Consider the following 22,018-nt stretch of genomic DNA (forward strand, 5'->3'; position numbering starts at 1 on the left):
AAGGTCTTCTATATTTCTATATGAATTTGAACATCATATTTTCTAGATATGGGAACTGCCTTTGGTATTTTGGTTGGTATTGCATTGAATCTGTAAATTGCTTTTGGAAGAATGGACATTTTGATGATATTGATTCTTCCAATCCATGAACATGGAGGATTTTTCCATTTTTTTGTATCTTTTTTCTATTTCTTTCTTTAATGTTTTGTAATTCTCCTTTGACATCCTTGGTTAAATTTATTCCAAGATACTTGATTTTTTTCTAAATATTGTGAGGGATTGATCTTAGAAGCTCTTTCTCAGCCATGGAATTTTCTGTCCATACAAAGGCTGTTGATTTCTGTGTACTGATTCCACATCCTGCTACTTTACCAAACTCTTCTATGAATTCCAATACACTCTTGGTGGAGTCTTTTGGGTCCTTTACATAGAGAATCATGTCATCTGCAAAGAGAAATAGTTTGACTTCTTCTTTCCCAATTTGCATCCCTTTATTTCCTTTTCTTGCCTATGGCTCTGGTTAAAACTTCCAGGACTACATTGAATAGAAGTGGTGAGAGGGGGCATCCTTATCTGGTTCCAGATCTCAGTGGAAATGCTTCCAACTTTTCCCTATTCAATAGGATGCTGGCAGTGGGTTTGTCACAAACTGCCTTGATTGTGTTGAGGAATGTTCCTTCTATACTCAATTTGTTTAGAGCTTTCATCATGAAACGGTGTTGTATTTTATCAAATGCTTTCTCTGCATCTACTGAGATAATCACATGGTTTTTGTTCTTCAGTTTGTTAAGGTGATAAATCAAATTAATTTATTTGCAAATGTTGAACCATCCCTGCATACTAGGGATAAATCCCACTTGGTCTGGGTGAATGATTTTTCTGATGTGTTGTTGGATTCAATTGGTTAGAATTTTGTTAAGGATTTTTGTGTCTATGTTCATCAGGAAAATTTGTCTCTAGTTTTCTTTCTCTGTTGTATCTTTTTCGGCTTTAGGAATTCAAATGATGCTGGCTTAATAGAAAGAATTTGGAAGGATTCCCTCCCTTTCAATTGTTTTGAATAACTTGAGAAGTATTAGAGTTAATTCTTCTTTAAATGTCTGGTAGAATTAAGCAGTGAAGCCATCTTGTCTTGGGCTTTTCTTTCTTGGGAGGTTTTTTTTTTAACTTTTATTTAATGAATATAAATTTCCAAAGTACGGCTTATGGATTACAATGGCTTCCCCCCCATAACGTCTCTCCCACCCGCAACCCTCCCCTTTCCCATTCCCTCTCCCCTTCCATTCACATGAGGATTCATTTTCAATTCTCTCTATATACAGAAGATCAGTTTAGCATACATTAAGTAAAGATTTCAACAGTTTGCTCCCACACAGAAACATAAAGTGAAAAATAATAGATGATTTTTTAAATGATGATGAAATCAGATCAGACCTATTGTCATGTTTAATCCCAGCGAGAGTCAAGTTGGGAATTGCTAATTTCTTCTTTATTTTTTTTTAACAGAAGGTCAGTTTAGTATACATTAAGTAAAGATTTCAACAGTTTGCACCCCCATAGAAACACAAAGTGAAATATACTGTTTGAGTACTCGTTATAGCATTAAGCCTCAATGTACAGCACATTAAGGACAGAGATCCTACATGAGGAGTAAGTGCACAATGACTCCTGTTGGTGACTTTACAAATTGACACTCCTGTTTATGGCATCAGTAATCTCCCTATGCACCACTCATGAGTTTCCAAGGCTATGGAAGCCCCTTGAGTTCTCTGACTCTTATCTTGTTTAGACAAGGTCATAGTCAAAGTGGAGGTTCTCTCCTCCCTTCAGAGAAAGGTACCTCCTTCTTTGAAGACCTGTTCTTTCCACTGGGATCTCACTCACAGAGATCTTTTGCCAGAGTGTCTTGGCTTTCCATGCCTGAAATACTCTCATGGGCTTTTCAGCCAGATCCGAATGCCTTTAGGGCTGATTCTGAGGCCAGAGTGCTGTTTAGGACATCCGCCATTCTATGAGTCTGCTGAGTATCTCGCTTCCCATGTTGGATCACTCTCCCCTATATTTATTCTATCGATTAGTATTAGCAGGTACCAGACTTGTTTATGTGCTCCCTTTGACTCTTAGTCCTTTCATTATGATCAATTGTGAACTGAAATTGATCACTTGGACTAGTGAGATGGCACTGGTACATGCCACCTTGATGGGATTAAATTGGAGTCCCCTGGTATGTTTCTAACTCTACCATTTGGGGCAAGTCAGCTTGAGCATGTCCCAAATTGTACATCTCTTCCCTCTCTTATCCCCACTCTTATGTTTAACAGGGATCACATTTCAGTTAAATTTCAACACTTAAGAATAACTGTGTATTAATTACAGAATTAAACCAGTCATATTAAGTAGAACAGACAAAAAAAACTACTAAGAGGGATAATGTATTAAGTTGTTCATTAACAGTCAGGGCTATGCTGATCAAGTCACCGTTTCTCATAGTGTCCATTTCACTTCAACAGGTTTCCTTTTTGGTGTTCAGTCAGTTGTCACCGATCAGGGTGAACATATGGTATTTGTCCCTTTGGTACTGGCTTATTTCACTCAGCATGATGTGTTCCAGATTCCTCCATTTTGTTGCAAATGACTAGATTTCGTTGTTTCTTACTGCGGTATAGTATTCTAAAGAGTACATATCCCATAATTTCTTTATCCAGTCTACCGTTGATGGGCATTTAGGTTGGTTCCAGGTCTTGGCTATTGTGAATTGTGCTGCAATAAACATTAGGGTGCAGACCGCTTTTTTGTTTGCCAATTTCATTTCCTTTGGGTAAATTCCAAGGAGTGGGATGGCTGGGTCGAACGGTAGGGTTATATTCAGGTTTCTGAGGAATCTCCAGACTGACTTCCATAGTGGCTTGACCAGTTTGCATTCCCACCAACAGTGGGTTAGTGTCCCTTTTCCCCCACATCCTCGCCAGCATCTGTTGTTGGTGGATTTCTGCATGTGAGCCATTCTAACTGGGGTGAGGTGAAACCTCATTGTGGTTTTGATTTGCATTTCCCTGATTGCTAGTTACCTTGAACATTTTTTCATGTGCCTGTTGGCCATTTGGATTTCCTCTTTTGAAAAATGTCTATTGAGGTCCTTGGCCCATCTCTTAAGTGGGTTGTTTGTTTTGATTTTGTGGTGTTTTTTGATCATTTTATAGATTCTAGTTGTTAATCCTTTGTCTGTTGTGTAGTTTGCGAATAACGTCTCCCATTCTGTTGGTTGATGAGGCACTTAATTCTATACTCTGTTCCTATCCTTGGGTTTATGTGCCTGCTTCTGTGTGCCAGTTGCATACTATTTTAATTACTTGCTTTGTAACATAATTTGAAGTCAGAAAGTGTTAAACCTTGAACTTTGCTCTTGTTGGTTTTGTTTTTGTGGAGTTTCTTGATTTCTTTGTAGATTCTGGTTATTAACCCTTTATCTGTTGCATGGTTTGCAAATATTTTTTCCCATTCTGTCGGTTGTCTCTTCACTCTCCTGACTGTTTCTTTTGCAGTACAGAAACTTCTCAATTTGATGCAATCCCAATAGTTGATTTTGGCTTTGACTGCCTGTGCCTCCCGGGTCTTTTCCAGAAATTCTTTGCCTGTGCCAATATCTTGAAGGGTTTCTCCAATGTTCTCTAATAACTTGATGGTGTCAGGTCGTAGATTTAGGTCTTTAACCTATGTTGAGTGGATTTTTGTGTAAGGTGAAAGGTAGAGGTCTTGCTTCATGCTTCTGCACGTGGAAATCCAGTTTTCCCAGCACCATTTATTGAATAGACTGTCCTTGCTCCAGGAATTGGTTTTAGATCCTTGATAAAATATAAGTTGGCTGTAGATGTTTGGGTTGATTTCTGGTGTTTCAATTCTGTTCCATTGGTCTATCCATCTGTTTCTGTACCAGTACCATGCTGTTTTGATTACAACTGCCCTGTAGTATGTCCTGAAATCTGGTATTGTGATGCCTCCGGCTTTGTGTTTGTTGTACAAGATTGCTTTAGCTATTCGAGGTCTCTTTTGCCTCCATATAAATTTCAGCACCATTTTTTCCAGATCTGAGAAGAAGGTCTTCGGTATCTTGATTGGTATTGCATTGAATCTATAAATGGCTTTTGGGAGAATGGACATTTTGATGATATTGATTCTTCCAATCCATGAGCATGGAAGATTTTTCCATTTCTTGGTATCCTCTTCTATTTCTTTCTTTAAGGTTTTGTAATTTTCATCGTAGAGATCTTTAACGTCCTTGGTTATGTTTATTCCAAGGTATTTGATCGTTTTTGTAGCTATGGTGAATGGGATTGATCTTAGAATTTCTTCCTCAGCCATGGCATTGTCTGTGTATACAAAGGCTGTTGATTTTTGTGCATTGATTTTATACCCTGCTACTTTGCCAAACTCTTCTATGAGTTCCAATAGTCTCTTAGTAGAGTTCTTTGGGTCCCCTAAATAAAGAATCATATCATCTGCAAAGAGAGATAGTTTGAGTTCTTCCTTCCCAATTTGTATCCCTTTAATTTCTTTTTCTTGCCTAATAGCTCTGGCTAGAACCTCCAGAACTATATTGAATAGCAGTGGTGAGAGTGGGCGTCCCTGTCTGGTACCAGATCTCAGTGGAAATGCTTCCAACTTTTCCCCATTCAATAGGAGGTTGGCTGTGGGTTTTTCATAGATTGCTTTGATTGTATTGAGGAATGTTCCTTCCATTCCCAGTTTGCTTAGAGTTTTCATCATGAAAGGGTGTTATATTTTATCAAATGCTTTCTCTGCATCTATTGAGATAATCATATGGTTTTTCTTCTGCAGTCTGTTAATGTGGTGTATCACATTGATTGTTTTGCGCACATTGAACCATCCCTGCATACCAGGGATAAATCCCACTTGGTCTGGGTGGATGATCTTTCTGATGTGTTGTTGCATTCTATTGGTGAGAATTTTATTGAGGATTTTTGCATCTATGTTCATCAGGGATATTGGTCTGTAATTCTCTTTCAATGCTGCATCTTTTTCTGGCTTAGGAATTAAGGTGATGCTGGCTTCATAGAAAGAATTTGGGAGGACTCCCTCTTTTTCGATTGTTCTGAATAGTTTGAGAAGAATTGGAGTCAGTTCTTCTTTAAATGTCTGGTAGAATTCAGCAGTGAATCCATCTGGTCCTGGGCTTTTCTTTGTTGGGAGGGCCTTTATTACTGTTTCAATTTCTGTCTCAGTTATGGGTCTGTTTAGGTTTTCGATGTCTTCCTGGTTCAATTTAGGTAGGTTGCATGTGTCCAGGAATCTATCCATTTCTGATAGGTTTCCCTGTTTGCTGGCATACAAGTCCTTGTAGTAATTTCTGATGATTCATTTTATTTCTGTGGTGTCTGTTGTTATGTTTCCTTTTTCATCTCTGATTTTATTGATTTGGGTCTTTTCTCTTCTTTTTTTAGTTAGTTGGGTCAATAGGGTGTCAATTTTGTTTATTTTTTTTCAAAAAACCAGCTCCTCGTTTGGCTGATTTTTTGTAATGTTTTTTTTTGGATTCAATCCTGTTGATTTCTTCTCTGATTTTAATTATTTCTCTTCTCCTACTAGATTTGGGTCTGGTTTGCTGTAGGTTTTCTAGATCCTTGAGGTGAATTGAAAGCTCATCTATTTGGTGCCTTTCCAATTTCTTGATGTAGGCCCCTATTGATATAAACTTTCCTCTTAACACTGCTTTTGCTGCGTCCCATAAGTTTTGGTATGTTGTGCTGTTATCCTCATTTACTTCCAGAAAATTTTTGATTTCTCTTTTAATTTCTTCTATGACCCATTGTTCATTCAGGAGCATGTTGTTCAATCTCCATGTGTTTGTGTATGCTCTAGGGATTCCTGAGTTGCTAATTTCCAACTTCATTCCTTTATGGTCTGAGAAGCTGCATGGTATGATTCTAATTCTTTTGAATTTGCTGAGACTTGCTTTATGGCCTAGTATGTGGTCAATCCTAGAGAAGGTTCCATGTACTGCTGAGAAGAATGTAAAATCTTTAGCTGTAGGATTGAAAGTTCTGTATATATCTGTTAGATCCATTTGGGCTATAGTGTCGTTTAAATCTACTGTATCCTTGTTGATCTTCTGTCCTGTTGATCTGTCTATTTCTGAGAGTGGAGTATTGAAGTCCCCCAGTACTATTGTATTGGGGTCTAAGTCTCCCTTTAAGTCCGTTAACAAATCTTTTAGATAAACCGGTGCCCTGTAGTTAGGTGCATATACATTGATAATTGTTATATCTTCTTGTTGTATTGATCCCTTAATCATTATATAGTGTCCCTCTTTGTCACTCTTCACAGTTTTTGTGGTAAAGTTTATGTTGTCTGATATTAAGATGGCTACGCCCGCTCTTTTTTCATTTCTGTTGGCATGGTATATCTTTTTCCAGCCTTTCACTTTCAGTCTGTATGGATCTTTGTTGGAAAGATGCATTTCTTCTAATCAGCAAATAGATGGGTTTTGTTCCTTAATCCAATCAGCCAATCGGTGTCTTTTAACTGGACAGTTCAGGCCATTAACATTCAATGTGACTAATGATAAGTGGTAACTTTGCCCTGCCATTTCCCAAAGATATCTTCTAATATATGTTTTGAACTTTCTGTGATCTTTTGCTGTGAGGTTTCCTTCCTTTACCTTCTTTCATATTGATGACCGTGTTCCTGTGTTTCTGTGTGTAACACATCTTTAAGCATCTTTTGCAGGGCCGGACGAGTGGCGGCAAAGTCTTTCAATTTCTGTTTGCTATGAAAAGTCTTTATTTCACCTTCATTCACAAATGATAGCTTTGCAGGATATAATATTCTGGGCTGGCAGTTGTTCTCTCTTAGTACCTGGGCTATATCTCGCCATTCCCTCCTAGCTTGTAGGGTTTCTCATGAGAAGTCAGCTGTGAGTCTGATTGGAGATCCTCTGAGAGTAATCTGACGTTTCTCTCTTGCACATTTTAGGATCTTTTCTTTATGTTTCACTGTGGAGAGTTTAATTACAACGTGTCGTGGTGAGGATCTCTTTTGGTCGTGTTTATTAGGGGTTCTGTGTGCTTCCTGTACTAGGATTTCTCTGTCCTTCTCCAAACCTGGGAAATTTTCTGCTAATATCTCACTAAAAAGGCCTTCTAATCCCTTCTCCCTCTCCATGCCTTCAGGAACTCCTAGAACCCGAATGTTGGGGTTTTTAATAGTATCCTGAAGATTCCTGACAATATGTTTTAGATTTCTAATTTCCTCTTCTTTTCTTTGGTCTGACTGTATCCTTTCCTGTTCTCTGTCTTCTAAGTCCGATATTCTCTCTTCTGCTTCACCCATTCTGTTTGTAAGGCTCTCTATTGTGTTTTTCATTTGATCTATTGAATTCTTCACTTCATTATGATTTCTCGTCACTATCACAGTTTCCTGTTGTACTAGTTGTTTTGTTTCATTTTGATTCCTCCTTAATATTTCATTTTCACGAGAGAGATTTTCTATCTTGTCCATTAAGGATTTCTGTAGTTCAAGAATTTGTTTTTGAGAACTTCTTAATGTTCTTATCAATTTTTTGAGATCTGCTTCTTGCATTTATTCTATCTCCTCATCTTCATAATCTTGAATTGGGGTGTCTTTTTCATTTGGGGACGTCATGGTGACTTCCTTGTTTCTATTATCTCGGTTTTTGCGTTTGTTATTTGGCATATTGGAGATAGTTGGTTTCTTCACTGTGGAGCTTTTTCTTGTTATACTATGATTCTAGATTAAGTGGACTGTCTGTTTTTGATGGAGCCTTAGAGGCCTGAGATGGGTGTGGCCTGAGAGCTCTGTTTGGTGTGCCAAAGGTGACACTCCCAGGTTAGGCGTGATAGATTTCTCTCTCTCTCTTTCTTTCTTTTTTTGATCCAAAAGGGAAGTAATTCCGCACAGCTGAACGAAGTTGGAGGTAGTTAGCAGGCAAATGATATACCCACAGGAGCCAGAGATCGGAAGCTCTTTCCCAAGGACCACACAGGGAATCTGTTCTGCCCTAGGAGTGGGCTCAAATTCTCCTTCAGTCTCCCACTGGGTTGCCAAAGTTACGGAATTGTAGTGTCTCTGGAGAGTACTCATTTGAATTCTTGAGTTCTCTCCCCCACCGTCTCTTTTTTCACAGTCTCAGTTCAGTAGCACCACAAATTTACTAGGTCCTAATCTCCTGTTAATTCGCCCCACCCGGAGTCAGGTTTTTCTGCTAGGCTCAGGGCCGGTGCAGACCTGAGGTCGCTCTGCTTATGACGTATGTCCAAGATGGCGCCTGCTCTTTGTCTTGCTCACCCTTGAGAGGTGAGCGGAGAGAGAGAAACCCGTGTCCGTACCAGTCACCTTTTTTTTTTTCTCTCTCTCTCTCTTCTAGTTAGCCTGGTGAACTCCCCCCCCCCCCCGGGGGTCGTTCCCTCTAGTCTCCTCTCTCCGCTTGCCTGCCGGTGTCTCGGGCTATTGAGGTTCGGCTCACCTCGCATTCCAGCGCTGGTGTGTTGAGTCTGCCGTTGGTGTCCCGAACTGTGGGCTCCCACGCTCTCCACGCAGGTCCACTGTGAATCACGTGTTCCAGAAGAGTTTCTTCTGCTGTTTCCTCCCCTACTCTTCCTTGAACCTGCAGTATCTCCACTGTTATTAAACTGTCTCTCCCCAGACTATCAGTGTGCTCCCTTCCTATTCCGCCATCTTGCTCCACTAACTCTGGGAGGGTCTTTATTACTGATTCAATTTCCATCTCAGTAATGGGTGTGTTTAGGTTTTCTATGTCTTCATGACTCGATTTAGGTAGGTTTTATGTGTCCAGGAATCTACCCATCTCTTCTGTTTCCCAGTTTGTTGGCATACAGCTCTTTGTAGTACTTTCTGATGACTGGTATCTGTTGTTTAATTTCCTTTTTCATCTCTACTTTCACTGATTTGGGTCATCTTCCTCCTTTTTTTGGTTAGTTGGGCGAATTAGTGAGTCAATTCCATTTATTTTTTCAAAAAACAGATCTTCATTTTGCTGATGTTTTGTATTGTTCTTTTGGTTTCAACTTTGTTGATTTCTTCTCTAATTTTAATTATTTCTTTTTCTCCTACTAGTTTTGGGTTTGGTTTTCTGTTATTTTTCTAGATCCCTGAGATGCAATGATAGGTCTTTTATTTGATGCCTTTCCAATTTCTTGATGTAGGCACCAATTGCTATAAACTTTACTCTTAACACTGTTTTTGCTGTACCCCATAAGTTTTTTTTTTAAGATTTATTTATTTATTTGAAAGAGTTACAGAGAGGCAGAGGTGGGGGGGGGTCTTCCATCCAGCAGTTCACTCCCTAGGTGGCTGCAACTAATTGTGTCGATCCAAAGCCAGGGACCCAAGCTTTTTTTGGGTCTCCCATGTAGTACAAGGGCCCAAGCACTTGGGCCATCTTCTACTGCTTTCCCAGGCCATAGCAGAGATCTGGATCAGAATTGGAGCAGCTGAGACTTGAACCGGTCCCCACATGGAATGCCAGCACTGCAGGCAGCGCTGCTATACCACAGCGCTGGCCCCTCCCATATAATTTTTTTTAAGATTTGTTTTATTTATTTGAAAGATGGAGTTACAGAGAGGCAGAGGCAGAAAAGAGAGAGAGGTCTTCCACCCACTGTTTCACTCCCCAGATGGCCGCAATGGGTAGAGCTGGGTCCCCTATGTGGGTTCAGGGAACCAAGGATATGGGCCATCTTCTACTGCCTTCCCTGGCCAAAGTAGATATCTGGATTGGACATGTAGCAGCTGGGACACTAACTGGCACCCACATGGGATGCTGGCACTGCAGGCAGCAGATTTACCCACACTACACCACAGCACCAGCACCCCCTCCATAAGTTTTTATATGTTGTATTGTCATCTTCATTTGTTTCTAGAAATGTTTTTATTTCTTTCATGACCCACTGTGTTTTTTTTTTTTTAAGAATTATTTTATTTATTTGAAAGACAAAGTTACAGAGAGAACAAGAGCCAGAGAGAGAGGTCTTCCATTCTGCTGGTACACTTCCCAAATGACCACAGGGCCAGAGCTGAGCTGATCCAAAGCCAGGATCCAGGAGCTTCGTCCTGGTCTGCCACACAGCTGCAGGGACCCAAGGACTTGGGCCATCTTCTACTGACTTCTTAGGCCACAGCAGAGAGCTGGATAGGAAGTGGAGCAGCTGGGACTCAAACCGGCACCCATATGGGATGCTGGCACTACAGGCTGGGGTTTTAACTTGCTGTGCCACAGTGCCGGCCCCAACCCACTGATCATTCAGGAGCATATTATTCAGTCTCCAACTGTTTGCAAATGTTCTAGAGATTCCTGAGTTGCTGATTTCTAGTTTTATTCCATTGTGGTCTGAGAAGATGTATGGTATAATTTTGATTTTTTGAATTTGTTGAGACTTGCTTTATGGCTTAGCATGTGGTCAATCCTAAACAAAATTCCATGTACCACTGAGAAGAATGTGTATTCTTCAACTGTAGGATGCAAATTTCTGTAGATATCTGTTAGGTCCATTTGGTCAATTAACTGCTATTTCCTTGCTGATTTTCTGTCTGGTTGATCTATCCATTGCTGAAAATGGGGTGTTGAAGTCCCCCATTACTATTGTTTTGAGTCTATGTCTCCCTTTAGATCCCTTAACATTTCTTTTAAATATCCAAGTGCCTTGTAATTAGTTGCATATGCATTTATAATAGTTATATCTTCCTGTTGAATCAATCCTTTAGTTATTGCATAGTGCCCTTCTTTATCTCATCAGTTTTTGTGTTAAGTCTATTTTGTCTGAAATTAGGATGCCCACACCGGCTCTTTTTAAGTTTCTGTTAGCATGGAATATCTTTTTCCATCCTTTCACTTTCTGTCTGCATCCATCTTTGTTGGTGAGATTTTTTTTTTGTAGGCAGCAAATAGGTGGGTTTTCTTTTTTAATCCATTCATCCAGTCTGTGTCTTTTAACTGGAGAGTTGAGGGCATTTACATTCAAGGTGACTACTGATAAGTAACATTATTGCTCTGCCATTATTCCATAAATATTCCTATTGTTTACTTTGGATTTCCTTTGTACTTTTACTGGGATATTTCCTTCCTTTACCTTCTTTCATAGTGATGACCATGTTTCTGTGTTTCTGTGTGTAGCACATCCTTAAGCATTTTCTGCAGGGCTAGAACGGGTGGTGATAAATTCTTTTAATTTCTGTTTGTTTTGGAAGGTCTTTATTCCACCTTCATTCATAAATGAGAGCTTTGCAGGGCACAGTATTCTGGGTTAACAGTTCTTTTCTCTTAAGACTTGGAATATATCTCACCATTCTCTCCTACCCTGTAGGCCTTCTAATGAGAAGTCAACTGTGAGTGTAATTGGAGATCCTCTGAAAGTAATCTGGTGTTTCTCTTGTGCACATTTTAGAATCTTTTCTTTAGGTTTTCCTGTGGAGAGTTTGACTATAATGTGTCGTGGTGAAGATCTTTTCTGGTTAAATCTATTAGGAGTTCTATGTGCTTCCCATACTTGGACATCCCTTTCTTTTTCCAAATTAGGGACATTTTCTGTTTTATTTCACTAAAAAGGCCTTCTAGTCCTTTCTCTCTTTCCATGCCTTCAGGAACTCTTAGAACCCATATGTTGGGTCATTTGATAGTGTCCTGTAGATTACAACAGTATTTCTAGTTTTCTAAATTCTTCTTCTTGTGTTTGGTCTGACTGTATAATTTCTGTGCTTTGTCTTCTGTGTCAGATATTCTTTCTTCTGTTTCACTGATTCTGTTGTAAAGGCTTCCCACTGTGTTTTTTTATTTGTTCTACTGAATTCTTCATTTCCAAGATTTCATTTTGATTTCTCTTTAAGATCTCAGTTTCATGGGAGAAATTGTCTTTCATGTCATGTATGGATTTCAGTAGTTTGTTCATTTGCTTCTAATTACTTCTGAGTAATCCTATGATCAATTTTCTGAATTCCATTTCTGGCATTTCTTCAATCTCATCATCTTTACAATCTAGTATTGAAATGTTGGGTTCCTCTGGGGGCATCATGTTTTTTTTTTTTTTTTTTTTCTTATTCTTGCTTCTTGAATTGGTGTGTTTGTTATTCAGCATTTGTGGAGATACTTGTTGGTTTCTTCTTTTTTTTTTTTTTTTTTCACTGTGGTGGATTTTATCTTTGTACTATGCCTCTGTGGATAAGCGGAGTGTCTGCCTTCAGGGACTTCCTAGAGGCATGTGGTAGGTGTGGCCAAGTATCTCTGTTCAGTGCTCCAGGGTGAAGGGCATGTCTGAAGTGACACACCCAGGTTTGGCAAGGTAAATTTCCTATTTTTTTTTTTTACCAGAGGGGAGGTTTGTTCTTGCCTGTTGGTGTAGACTCAGCCAAGCTCCTCTCCTCAAAGCAGACCAATGCCTGGGCACTAGCCCCAGTGGGTATATTATTCGTCCACTCTTCCACAAGGACCACAAAAAAGGATCTGTGCAGTCCACAATGTAAGTGAGCTCAGATTCCCCAGCAATGTTCCCTGCTAGGTAAATAGGAAGCCCTGATCGTGTAGAGCCTCCCACAGTGACTGCCCAAAGTCCCAGTCACACCCTGAGTCCTCTCACACAGCCTCAGTGTTTTCACAGTCCTAGCATATAATCCTCCCATAGTCACAAGCACCCAGCCCCCTGTCTGTTCTCTCTACTAGACTCAGGAGTCTCTGCTTGGCTGGTTGCTGTGTGCAAACATGAGCTGGCGTAGCTATTACATATGTCCAAAATGGCACCTGCTCTCTATCAGCTTGTTACAGGATGCAGTTGCAGGGTGATTGGGGAGAGAGAAAACATGGCCCCTGCTTTGTTTCTCTGCTAGTCTGGCAGGTACACTATCCCTCACAGGGCTGCAAGCTGGATTCCCTCTAGGGTGTTCCTGCACCTTTTTTGCCATTGGCTTGGGCTGCTTCAGTCTGGTCTCACCTCACTCTCCAACAACAGTGCAGGAGCTCTTGGCTGCTGGGGTCCTGAATTGTGCGTGTCTTTGCCCTCCATGTAGGTTCATTGTGTCCCTCTAATTGGCGTAGAGTTTCCTCTGCTGTTTTCTCCCTAGGTCTTCCTTGAGACTGCACTCTTTCCACTTTTTTAAAACTATCTTCTCCTAGTCTAGAGCAGCAAGTTCCCTCCATACTCTGCCATCTTAATCCCTCCTCCCTTATTATTAAATTCACTTATTTGTGTAAAATTGCAAAGCAATTCAAACTGTGAAAAAGCAGTGTCCAAATCTTTTGAGGGGTAATCATATCTCTACCCATCCAACTGAAGTTCTATTTTCACAACTGAGGCCATACTACAGCATACACAGCATAAGGGATACACTCTGATCTTCTTTGGAGGTGAGTGAGTGTGTGTGTGTGTGTTGTGTGTGTGCATGTGAGTGCGCGTGCATGTGTGTATATTTTCCATGAAGCCAGGAGAGGAGTCTAGATCCAGCATACCTTTGTTGGTGTTAATATCTGCCTTTATGTAACTAACGTCTCTCAACTAGCTAATGTCCCCCCTCCATCCATGGCACCACAGAGGAAGCACTAGGTTGAGACAGGCCCATCACTACTAATGCTGCTCTCAGATTCCCCACCTGCGTCCTCAGGTGGCTGTTGGATTCACTCAGCTCAGGTGCAGCTCAGGTCTCTCTGCATCCTCAGGTCTGAGAGAGTTCCACTCTTAAAGATGGGTTAACTCCCGGGGTCAGCGTGTTTTAAGAATTTCAGCCAGTCTTTCTCTCTGGATCCTCTAAGAAACATTTCCCTTCACGCCTTAGCAGTGTGGAGACAACTGCTGTCCAATCACAAGTCCATTTTTTTCCCACACAACAGCATTCTATATCTTATCTGCTAGATTTTCTTGCTTATGTTTGAGTTCCTTTCCTTATCACTATCTTCAGTGAAAAAAAAAATCAACCTGCTTACCATAAATCATGTTTTTCTTCCCACATTCCCCTTACTCAGTTATAGGTGTGTTGTGTGTATGTTTGTATGTGTGAGAGACACACAGAGAGGGAGATATAGAAGGAAAGGAAGACAGTGTGTATATAAGAGTTACAGGAAGTCTGAAGGAAGAGCAATTGCCCTCTGTGCAACTTTCCAAGGGTAAGCTCAGAGCCACAGTGTTGGGCCACTGCTCACTGCTCCACAGGTCGTGTGAGGACCTGCCTTTGCACATCTGCAGAGCTCCAGCAGGATTGGGCAGGTGTGTATGCCCTTTTATCAACACAGTCACGGTTCTGCTCACTGAACTGGAAACAGGAACTTCAGGTCATGATGAGAGACACAAATGTTCGAACTTGACAGATTTTTGTGGTATTTGAGGTCTCTGTTCAAACATGAACTTTTCTATAAATAAAAACGATGCTACATGGCACATTTGACTTGATTCCTTATAAGCTGGAGAAAATGTTACCAAAGTCAATGTCTGGCAAAAATCATCTCCATGATGTAGACAGGGAACATGACTCAGATTTACTTGTAAAGGTTGATGAAGACAGAATTTAGATTACTATCTATGTTTTTTTTTGTTCCTGGCTCTGATTACTAGATTATAATACTTTTTAGCTTAGTTTTTTTTTTTTTTTGAAGAGTGAAACTAGAAAAGACTTATTTTTGTGGTTTTTATGGTCTAACTGAAACCACACTTCTGCCTATACTTAACACCTATTTATTGAGCAGTTAATATGCACAAGACCCCGTGTTGGAACCTGAACCCTTGCCCTCAAGGCCTGCTCCCAGGTCTGCCAGGGGAATAGAGACCACACAAATAAATAAAGTGTGAGCCAGAGGATGGTGCATCTCAACAGGAAGGTACAGATAAAGTCAGAGAGGAGAGCTTTCTGTTGATGAAAAAAAAAAAAAAAATCAGAGGCAGTTTCTTCCAGACTGCAAGATTTGAGGGGCCTGCTGAAGTCCTTAGGAGGGAGGGGCATTTAGCCAGCAGCACTCAGGAGTTGACAAGGACATGGAAAAGAACAGGGCCCCTGTGAGGCATTTTGTCTTTAGCAAAGGCAATGTGTGGGGCAAGAGGGAGATGAGAGGGAGTCTGTCCAAAGAGCTGGACTTCCTCTCACAGACAATGGGCATCACTCAAGGGCTCTCCCTGGAAGTAGGGCATCCTCAGAGCTATCCAGGATCAGTGCAGGGAATACCTGCCTGGCTGCAGATTGCAGGACATGTGGGGGTTGGGGACAGTTTGGAGGCCAGGTGGTAGGGGAGGCTGATTCACAGGCAAGGATTAATGAGACCCCAAAGCACCCATCTGAAGAGGAGGGGACGAAGCAAGAGCTACTGCAGACACACAGTCAAAGGAGCTGAAATGGAGAGCAAGTTCTGAAGAGATGATGGAGAAGATGATCAGGTCAGGCTCACATGACAAGTTTGTGATTCCTATGGGGGCTGAAAACATGGTCCTGGGCCCAGAGAGAGAGTCCAAGGAAGGAGATGAAAATATGGACCTTGAAGGGACTACAGAAGAAGAGACTGGCAGTGCCTGCATTTTGGTGGCAGGGGAAGCAATTAGAAAGGAAAGAGAATGCCAGAGAGAAGAGAAGCAAAGCATGAGGCACAGGAAGGTCATGGTTCTGAGGACTGAGTGACCTAAGACTTGGTGAGGAGGAGTCGAGTAGAGATTCTGACAATGGTTCTAGCGGGGTGGTAGAAGTGAGCACCAGCTTGTCCCTGGTGGGTGGTGAGGACATGGAGGTGGCCAGATGACACATATGCAGTTCTGTCTGCCTGGAACCACTGCCCAGGGTTGCCCAGCCCTTCAATCTGCTGAACCTCCCCATATCTGCAAGGCCCCAGCTCAGACATCACTTCCTCTAGGGCACCTTCTCCAAACCCCTAGTGTGGGTTCTGTGCCCTGTGTGTGCCACAGCATCCTGTACGTTGTCACCCATGAGCAGATTGTTCTGCTGGGTTTGGAGTCTCCTGCACTGCACTACAGATCATGAGGCAACAGGGACTTGTCCAATCTGCACTGTGGCGATAGGCTTGTCTCTGATACGGGGGTAATGCCAAGACTGTGGCAGGAAGGATGGTGAGAGGGAAGAGGAAAGAGGACAGGAATACTGAAGGGAGCCCATGTTTTCTAGAGCAGGGCATGGGCTGCAGTTCTCTGTGATGCTCTCCTTACCCTTCCCTCATCCCCTCATCATGCTCTTTAGCCTTGTCCTCTTGGTCACCAGTTCTTGTCCTCATCCTCCAAAGTCCCCTTCAGGTCTCACCTGTCTTTCTGTTCACTTAGTCACCTCCAAGCACCTGAGTGCTTGCCAATCCCTAACTTTACATGAATTTGACTCTACCTGATTGACCATAAGTTGCTGTGTGTTTCTGGGGTAAAGCAGCTGCAAACCAGATCCACTCATCTTACCTGATCACAGCTGGGGTGCACCCCATGTGCCACGCAAGTAACCCTTTATTGGGTCAGTTCCTGACATCCAAACACCTAGGAGCACAGAGCCACCACTGCACAAGTAACAAACACTGAAAATTTCTATCTAAACACATTGCCTTCATTCTGAGCGAAGTTCAACTATATAAAGTGCTGGTTTTATAGAAGAGAATGGTTTCTGAGTGAGGCTGACTGTGTATATGAAAGACAATGGTGTATGAAAGGACTCAGTTTATAAAAACAGTGACTGCTAAAGAAATGAAAATTTCAGTTTTGGGGTGAGTGTTGTGGTGCAGCAGGGAGTTATGGCATTTTTAAGCCAAATGGTAGCATCCAGTTGCTATTTGGCCATCCTTTCCCTTCTTTTTAAACATCTACTCCAATTACCACATATACTTGAATGTAACGTTAACAAAGTGTTTAAATTATCCTTAAAGACAGCAGGAATTTCCTTAAATCCAAGTTTCCATAAGTACTCTGGCTTTATAGGGTACTCTGTGAGACATTACTTTGAACAGTGAAATTAGTGTTTATGGAAAACACATGTGTGGCTTCACTAACCTGGAGAGAAAGAGGAGGCAAGACAATTTAACCCAGATATAGTGATTTTTCCTGGGAGTATGATTTCAAAATAGTAATACACTGTGGAAACTGCAAAGACACCATCACAGGATAATCTTTTAAAACAAAAACAAAGTAAAACCCTGCCCTAATGCTATGTAAATAGATGGGAAACCATGTTTGCAGACAGCTCAAAAGTGCTCTCATGGCCGGCGCCGCGGCTCACTAGCCTAATCCTCTGCCTGCAGCACCGGCACCTTGGGTTCTAGTCCCGGTTGCCCCTCTTCCAGTCCAGCTTTCTGCTGTGGCCCGGAAAGGCAGTGGAGGATGGCCCAAGTGCTTGGGCCCTGCACCAGCATGGGAGACCACGAGGATGCACCTGGCTCCTGGCTTCGGATTGGCGCAGTACTGGCCGTAGCAGCCATTTTGGGGGTGAACCAACGGAAGGAAGACCTTTCTCTCTGTCTCTCTCTCTCACTGTCTATAACTCTCTCTCTGTCTCTCCCTCTCACTGTCTAAGTCTTCCTGGCCAAAAAAAAAAAAGTGCTTTGGCTACCTCCTATGCATTACAATACCAGCTATCAAAAAGCAAAACACAAAAATAAAACAAAAAAACCCAACAGTCTTGGTGACAAAGTAGAGATATCAGAATCTGTGTACACTGCTGGTGGGAATGTTAAGTGGTGCAGTTGCTGGGAAAACAGATACAGGTTACCCAAAAAATTAAAAATAGAATTGCCACACAACACATCAATTCCACTTTTGTGTATACACCCAAGAGAATTACAAGCCAGGTCTTGAAAACATATTTGTACACCCATGTTTCACAGCAACATGATTCACAAAAATGGCAAGGCAGAAGCAACACAAGTGCCCATCAATGGTCGTATGGGTTTAAAAATGTTGTATATGGTGGTATACAATGGAGTATTATTCAGCCTTAAGAAGAAGAAATTCTGACACATGCTACCACCTGGATGAACCCTGAGGACATTAGGTTAAGTGAAATAAACCAGTCACAGAAGGACAAATACTGTATGATCACTCAAATGAGGTATCCAGAGGAGCCAAATTCATAGAGACAGAAAGGAGACTGGTGGAGGGGATATGGGGAGTTGTTCAATGGGGACAGAGTTTCAGTTTGGGAAGACGAGAAAGCTCCATGAATGGACAGTGATGATAGTTGCACAACGATACGAATGTATTGAATGCCCCTGGACTGTGTACTTCAAAACTGTTAAGATGGTAAACTTTGTGGTGTGTTTATTTTGTCATAATAGTAATAAGACCAAACACATGCTTTCTTACAGATGACATGGGCATCAGGAAGATGATGAACTCTACAAAGCAGTGTAGCCTGGGTGAGAGGACACAGACATGGAACCAAGCAGAAACACTGTGTGAACAACATTTTCCGATGGGAAAGATGTGGGGAAGGTTGCACCTCCAAAGTAAAACAAGCTATGGCATTAACTATGGGAGGAAATTCATAAATCATACAGGTATGCACTTAGATAAATTGTCTCCCTCCCTAAAGCTCAATGTTAATTTTCATCAATGCTGGCTAGAGGGATTCTCATTTAATTGATGTGGTGTGAGGTCTGGACATGGGTTGCTTTGCAAAATCACCTTCAGAAATTTTCAGGCATTGCAGGGTTGAATATTTTCTGTCTTCAAGTAGGCTAAAGAAAAACTCCATTTGTAAAACCTCATTGTGAACAGGAGGGAATTACCTTATGTTTAGGCAAAATGTGTTAAGTGCTGCCAAGAATTTTTTGAGCAAAGAGACAGCTGGCTAAGTGACAGAATTTTGCACTTTCGTTGGTTTATAAAGTGAGTGCCAGGTCTCATTTCTGCTTAGGGAGCTGAAAGCTCTGGATGCCCAAGAACAGTTAAAGATTTACACCTGAGAGCTCACAACAGGGACCTACTCTCAACCCGCAGCTGGACGTGTAGTTCATGTGGGGATGGATTAACATGACTACAGACACTGACAGACTGATGGGAAGGTCCTGTTAGATATAATCCAGGCAGGGCCACTGGTGTAGATTGAACTCCTGGACTAGGTCCCAAAAGACCAACCCAAAATGCAGTCATTCAAGCTAAGGTTCCATGGCACCGAACTGGAACCTAAGGTGTCTACTGGTGCAATCTGAACATCTGAGAAACTCAAGAGGAAGAAGATAATCTCATCTCCAAATGTGCCAGTTTTCTGGAGGAGTTTAAAACTAGGAGATTTACGACATCAATCTAAAGGGGCCAGTCTGGGCTGGTGTGATAAAGAAGTACCTTCTGCTTTAACCCATGCAAAGAAAGTATCGTGCAGTAATCCGTTGCTAATCAATGAACTTTTTCTTTTTTTTACAGGATGCTGTTTCCTTCTTCCAGCTAAGCCTTACAAAGACTGACTGTTCTGCCCTGACCAGAGGAGCTTCTCCCATTTTGTAGACTAGATACTGCCTGGTTTGTGAGCTGCTAATAAAAGCCAATTCGAACTTTAAAATGCAATCTGTTTGAAATTTTGTTCTTTGACAGTCCCCTCTAGTACCCAGGGACCAATTGTCTGTGAAACAGACACTATTTGGTTTGAACTTTAAGTATTTATGCTTCACTAAGTAATAAACAGCTTATATTCATTATTTTGCAAACTAAGGGGAAGATGACTGCATGATTAACCTAATATAACCTAACTCTGGTTGGAAACTACCATGAAGACCAAAAGTAACTGTCACTGTGCATCTGATGGTAGTAATCTAAATTGCAGGTCAAGACCCTGAGAAGAAATGCCCCACGTGTTGATGTCTTATACACTTGCAGTACCAGTTAAATTACTTAATTAGCTTCTTTGGGAGAATAACCAATGTTAAAGTTTGCTTTCAGATTTAAGAAAAATATTCTAGTAAATGGCCTTGAAACTATGATTTTAAAATGCCTGTGGGTGAGGCAAGTATTTGGAAGACAGTTAAGATGCTACTTGGATGCCCACATTCCATACTGGAGTGCCTCAGTTCAAGTTCCAGCTCTGCTGCCGACTCCGGCCTCCCGCTAACGTGTACCCTGGGGCAGCAGGTGACAGCTCAAGTACTTGGGTCCCTGCCACACACATGGGAGACCCAGATTGAATTGAGGGCTCCTGGTGTTGTCTTGGCCCAGCCCTAGCTGTTGCAGACTGACCATTTGGGGAATGAACCAGTGAATCAAGGACGTTCTCTGTTTCTCTGTTTCCCTGCCATTCAAGTAAATTTCAAATTAAAAAAAAAAAAATGCCTGAGGATGCCCTTGTAACAGTGCTTCATGTTTAGCATGGATTTAGGTTGTTCAAAAACTTTCTTACATCAGATGGCCAATGAAACTCTTTCAGTGGTAAGAATTCCCAAGACAGACCCAGGATCTGGGTAACTGCTCTGAATGTATTTATTGATTATCCACCTCTGAACATTAGTACTAGACTGTAAATCTCCTGTTGAGTTTCTCTAAAAAGTCAGTTTATATTCAGTTCTTCAGCAAATCAGTGGCTATTTTATTACAGCATTGAATTTTACTTTTTCTTGAAGTATACATATAACACACATATATCCACTGATTTGAAAGTATATCCAGCAACTGGCTTTCTGGGATGTATCTAATTCAGGATACATTTATTGAACATTTAGTGGTGTAAGAAACCATTCTAGGCCCTGGGATATGGACATAAAAAAATCTGCTGCCTCAAGATTCTAATCTAGTAGTGTAACAAAGACATAAACATAATATTGATATCACAAGGAATACTGTGTTACAAAGGCATAGATGGAAGGAAGGTGGCACAAAGGAAGGCAAGAATTCAAGTGAGACCTCAGGGAATAGGGTGCGTTTCATTGAGAATGAAAGAGCTAACTACAGAACAATGACAATTTGGAGTAAACGCTTTGGTGCTTTGCGAGAATCAGAGCAAATCTGTGGGTGTGTGGTATACATTTAGCTCTTCAGTGAATTTTCTCTCCAATTACAAGGAAGACCTATGACTTCTGGAGTTGAAATGGGGGTCAAAGACTTTCCTGCAACTTTGACGCCGGGCATGTTCGAGTGTAATTTCATACCTCTGCTATGGTTTCAAAGATGAAAGATAAACGGGTTTTCCCTTTGTGTATAAGGTATAGTTGATTATTGTTCAGAACTAACACAAAGTATTTTACAGGAGATTATGGTCTGTACATGCAAATACAAGTAGGCCGTGTAGATATGGATGTTAATGAAAGGGAGATTTTGCTTGTATTTACTTCATTCACAAACCCAGGCTGCACTATACAAGTGATGCAGAGCACAGACTAACTGAATTCTGCATGAGGAGGAAGTGCATGAACAAACTCCTCAGTTCAGTCTAGAATTTTCCTGCAGTACATAACTATGTACTAACTGCAGAGAGAACAGTTGGCTTCACTTGGTTTCAAGTATTCAAATATCACAAGTGTACTGAGTCAAAATACCCTTTAAATTTTTGAATGACTGATTCCAATACTTTTAATTTATTTGAAGAAACACCCAAAACATACAAAAAGTCAGAAATTACTCAAAATCATGCTGTTTTATAAAAAAGCAGAAAGGGTGTGAAAATCTTTGCTCTCTATCTCTCACCCCATCTCCCAATCCTCTCATTTCCCAGAGGTCCCTGGGTTTGCTCTAGGCACATCCTTCCTGATTTCTTAATCACAGCCATACTGACAACCATGAAAGAGAGATTTTTCGACCCAAACTGTACTGGCCTACAACTCGCTTTATGTTTAACAATATATCATGGACATTTTTTAAGGCCAGTGGTCTCTTCTTTTTTGTTTAATATTACACAGTGTTGGGGTGGGCATTGTGGTGCAGCTTGTAATATCTGCATCCCATATCAGAGTGCTGGTTTGACTTCCAGCCGTTCTGCTTCTAATCCAGCTTCCTGTTAATGCACCTGGGAAGGCAGCAGATGACCATCCAAGTGCTTGGGTTCCTGCCACCCATGTGGGAGACCTGGGTAGAGCTCCTAGCTTCAGCCCAGCCCT

The 22,018-nt window shown here is 41.3% G+C and overlaps 1 protein-coding gene and 1 long non-coding RNA gene across 8 annotated transcripts in view; one reads left to right on the plus strand and one right to left on the minus strand.

Annotated features, from left to right (window-relative positions):
- The window catches only part of LOC103350914 (uncharacterized), a 71,626-nt gene extending 52,129 nt beyond the window's left edge, over window positions 1-19,497 (plus strand). For all 3 annotated transcript variants that reach the window (XR_518762.5, XR_518760.5, XR_011381539.2), the window contains 2 exons: window positions 18,305-18,496; window positions 19,362-19,497. This is a non-coding gene — a long non-coding RNA (uncharacterized LOC103350914). The remainder of the gene's footprint in view (window positions 1-18,304; window positions 18,497-19,361) is intronic.
- EDARADD (EDAR associated via death domain) overlaps window positions 1-22,018 on the minus strand; it is an 86,989-nt gene that overhangs the window by 20,416 nt on the left and 44,555 nt on the right. The window contains exon 1 of one of the 5 annotated variants that reach the window (XM_089311645.1): window positions 8,501-8,776. The exons of the other annotated variants lie outside the window; for them this stretch is intronic. Coding sequence (XP_089167771.1) covers window positions 8,501-8,761 — 261 coding nt within the window. The 5' untranslated portion in view covers window positions 8,762-8,776. Of the gene's footprint in view, window positions 1-8,500; window positions 8,777-22,018 lie in introns of those variants that run through there. 5 annotated transcript variants of the gene reach the window in all.

This window comes from Oryctolagus cuniculus, chromosome 13 (genome assembly GCF_051225735.1).
Source record: "Oryctolagus cuniculus isolate XC-2025 breed Fujian yellow rabbit chromosome 13, ASM5122573v1, whole genome shotgun sequence".
Classification (NCBI taxonomy): domain Eukaryota; kingdom Metazoa; phylum Chordata; class Mammalia; order Lagomorpha; family Leporidae; genus Oryctolagus; species Oryctolagus cuniculus.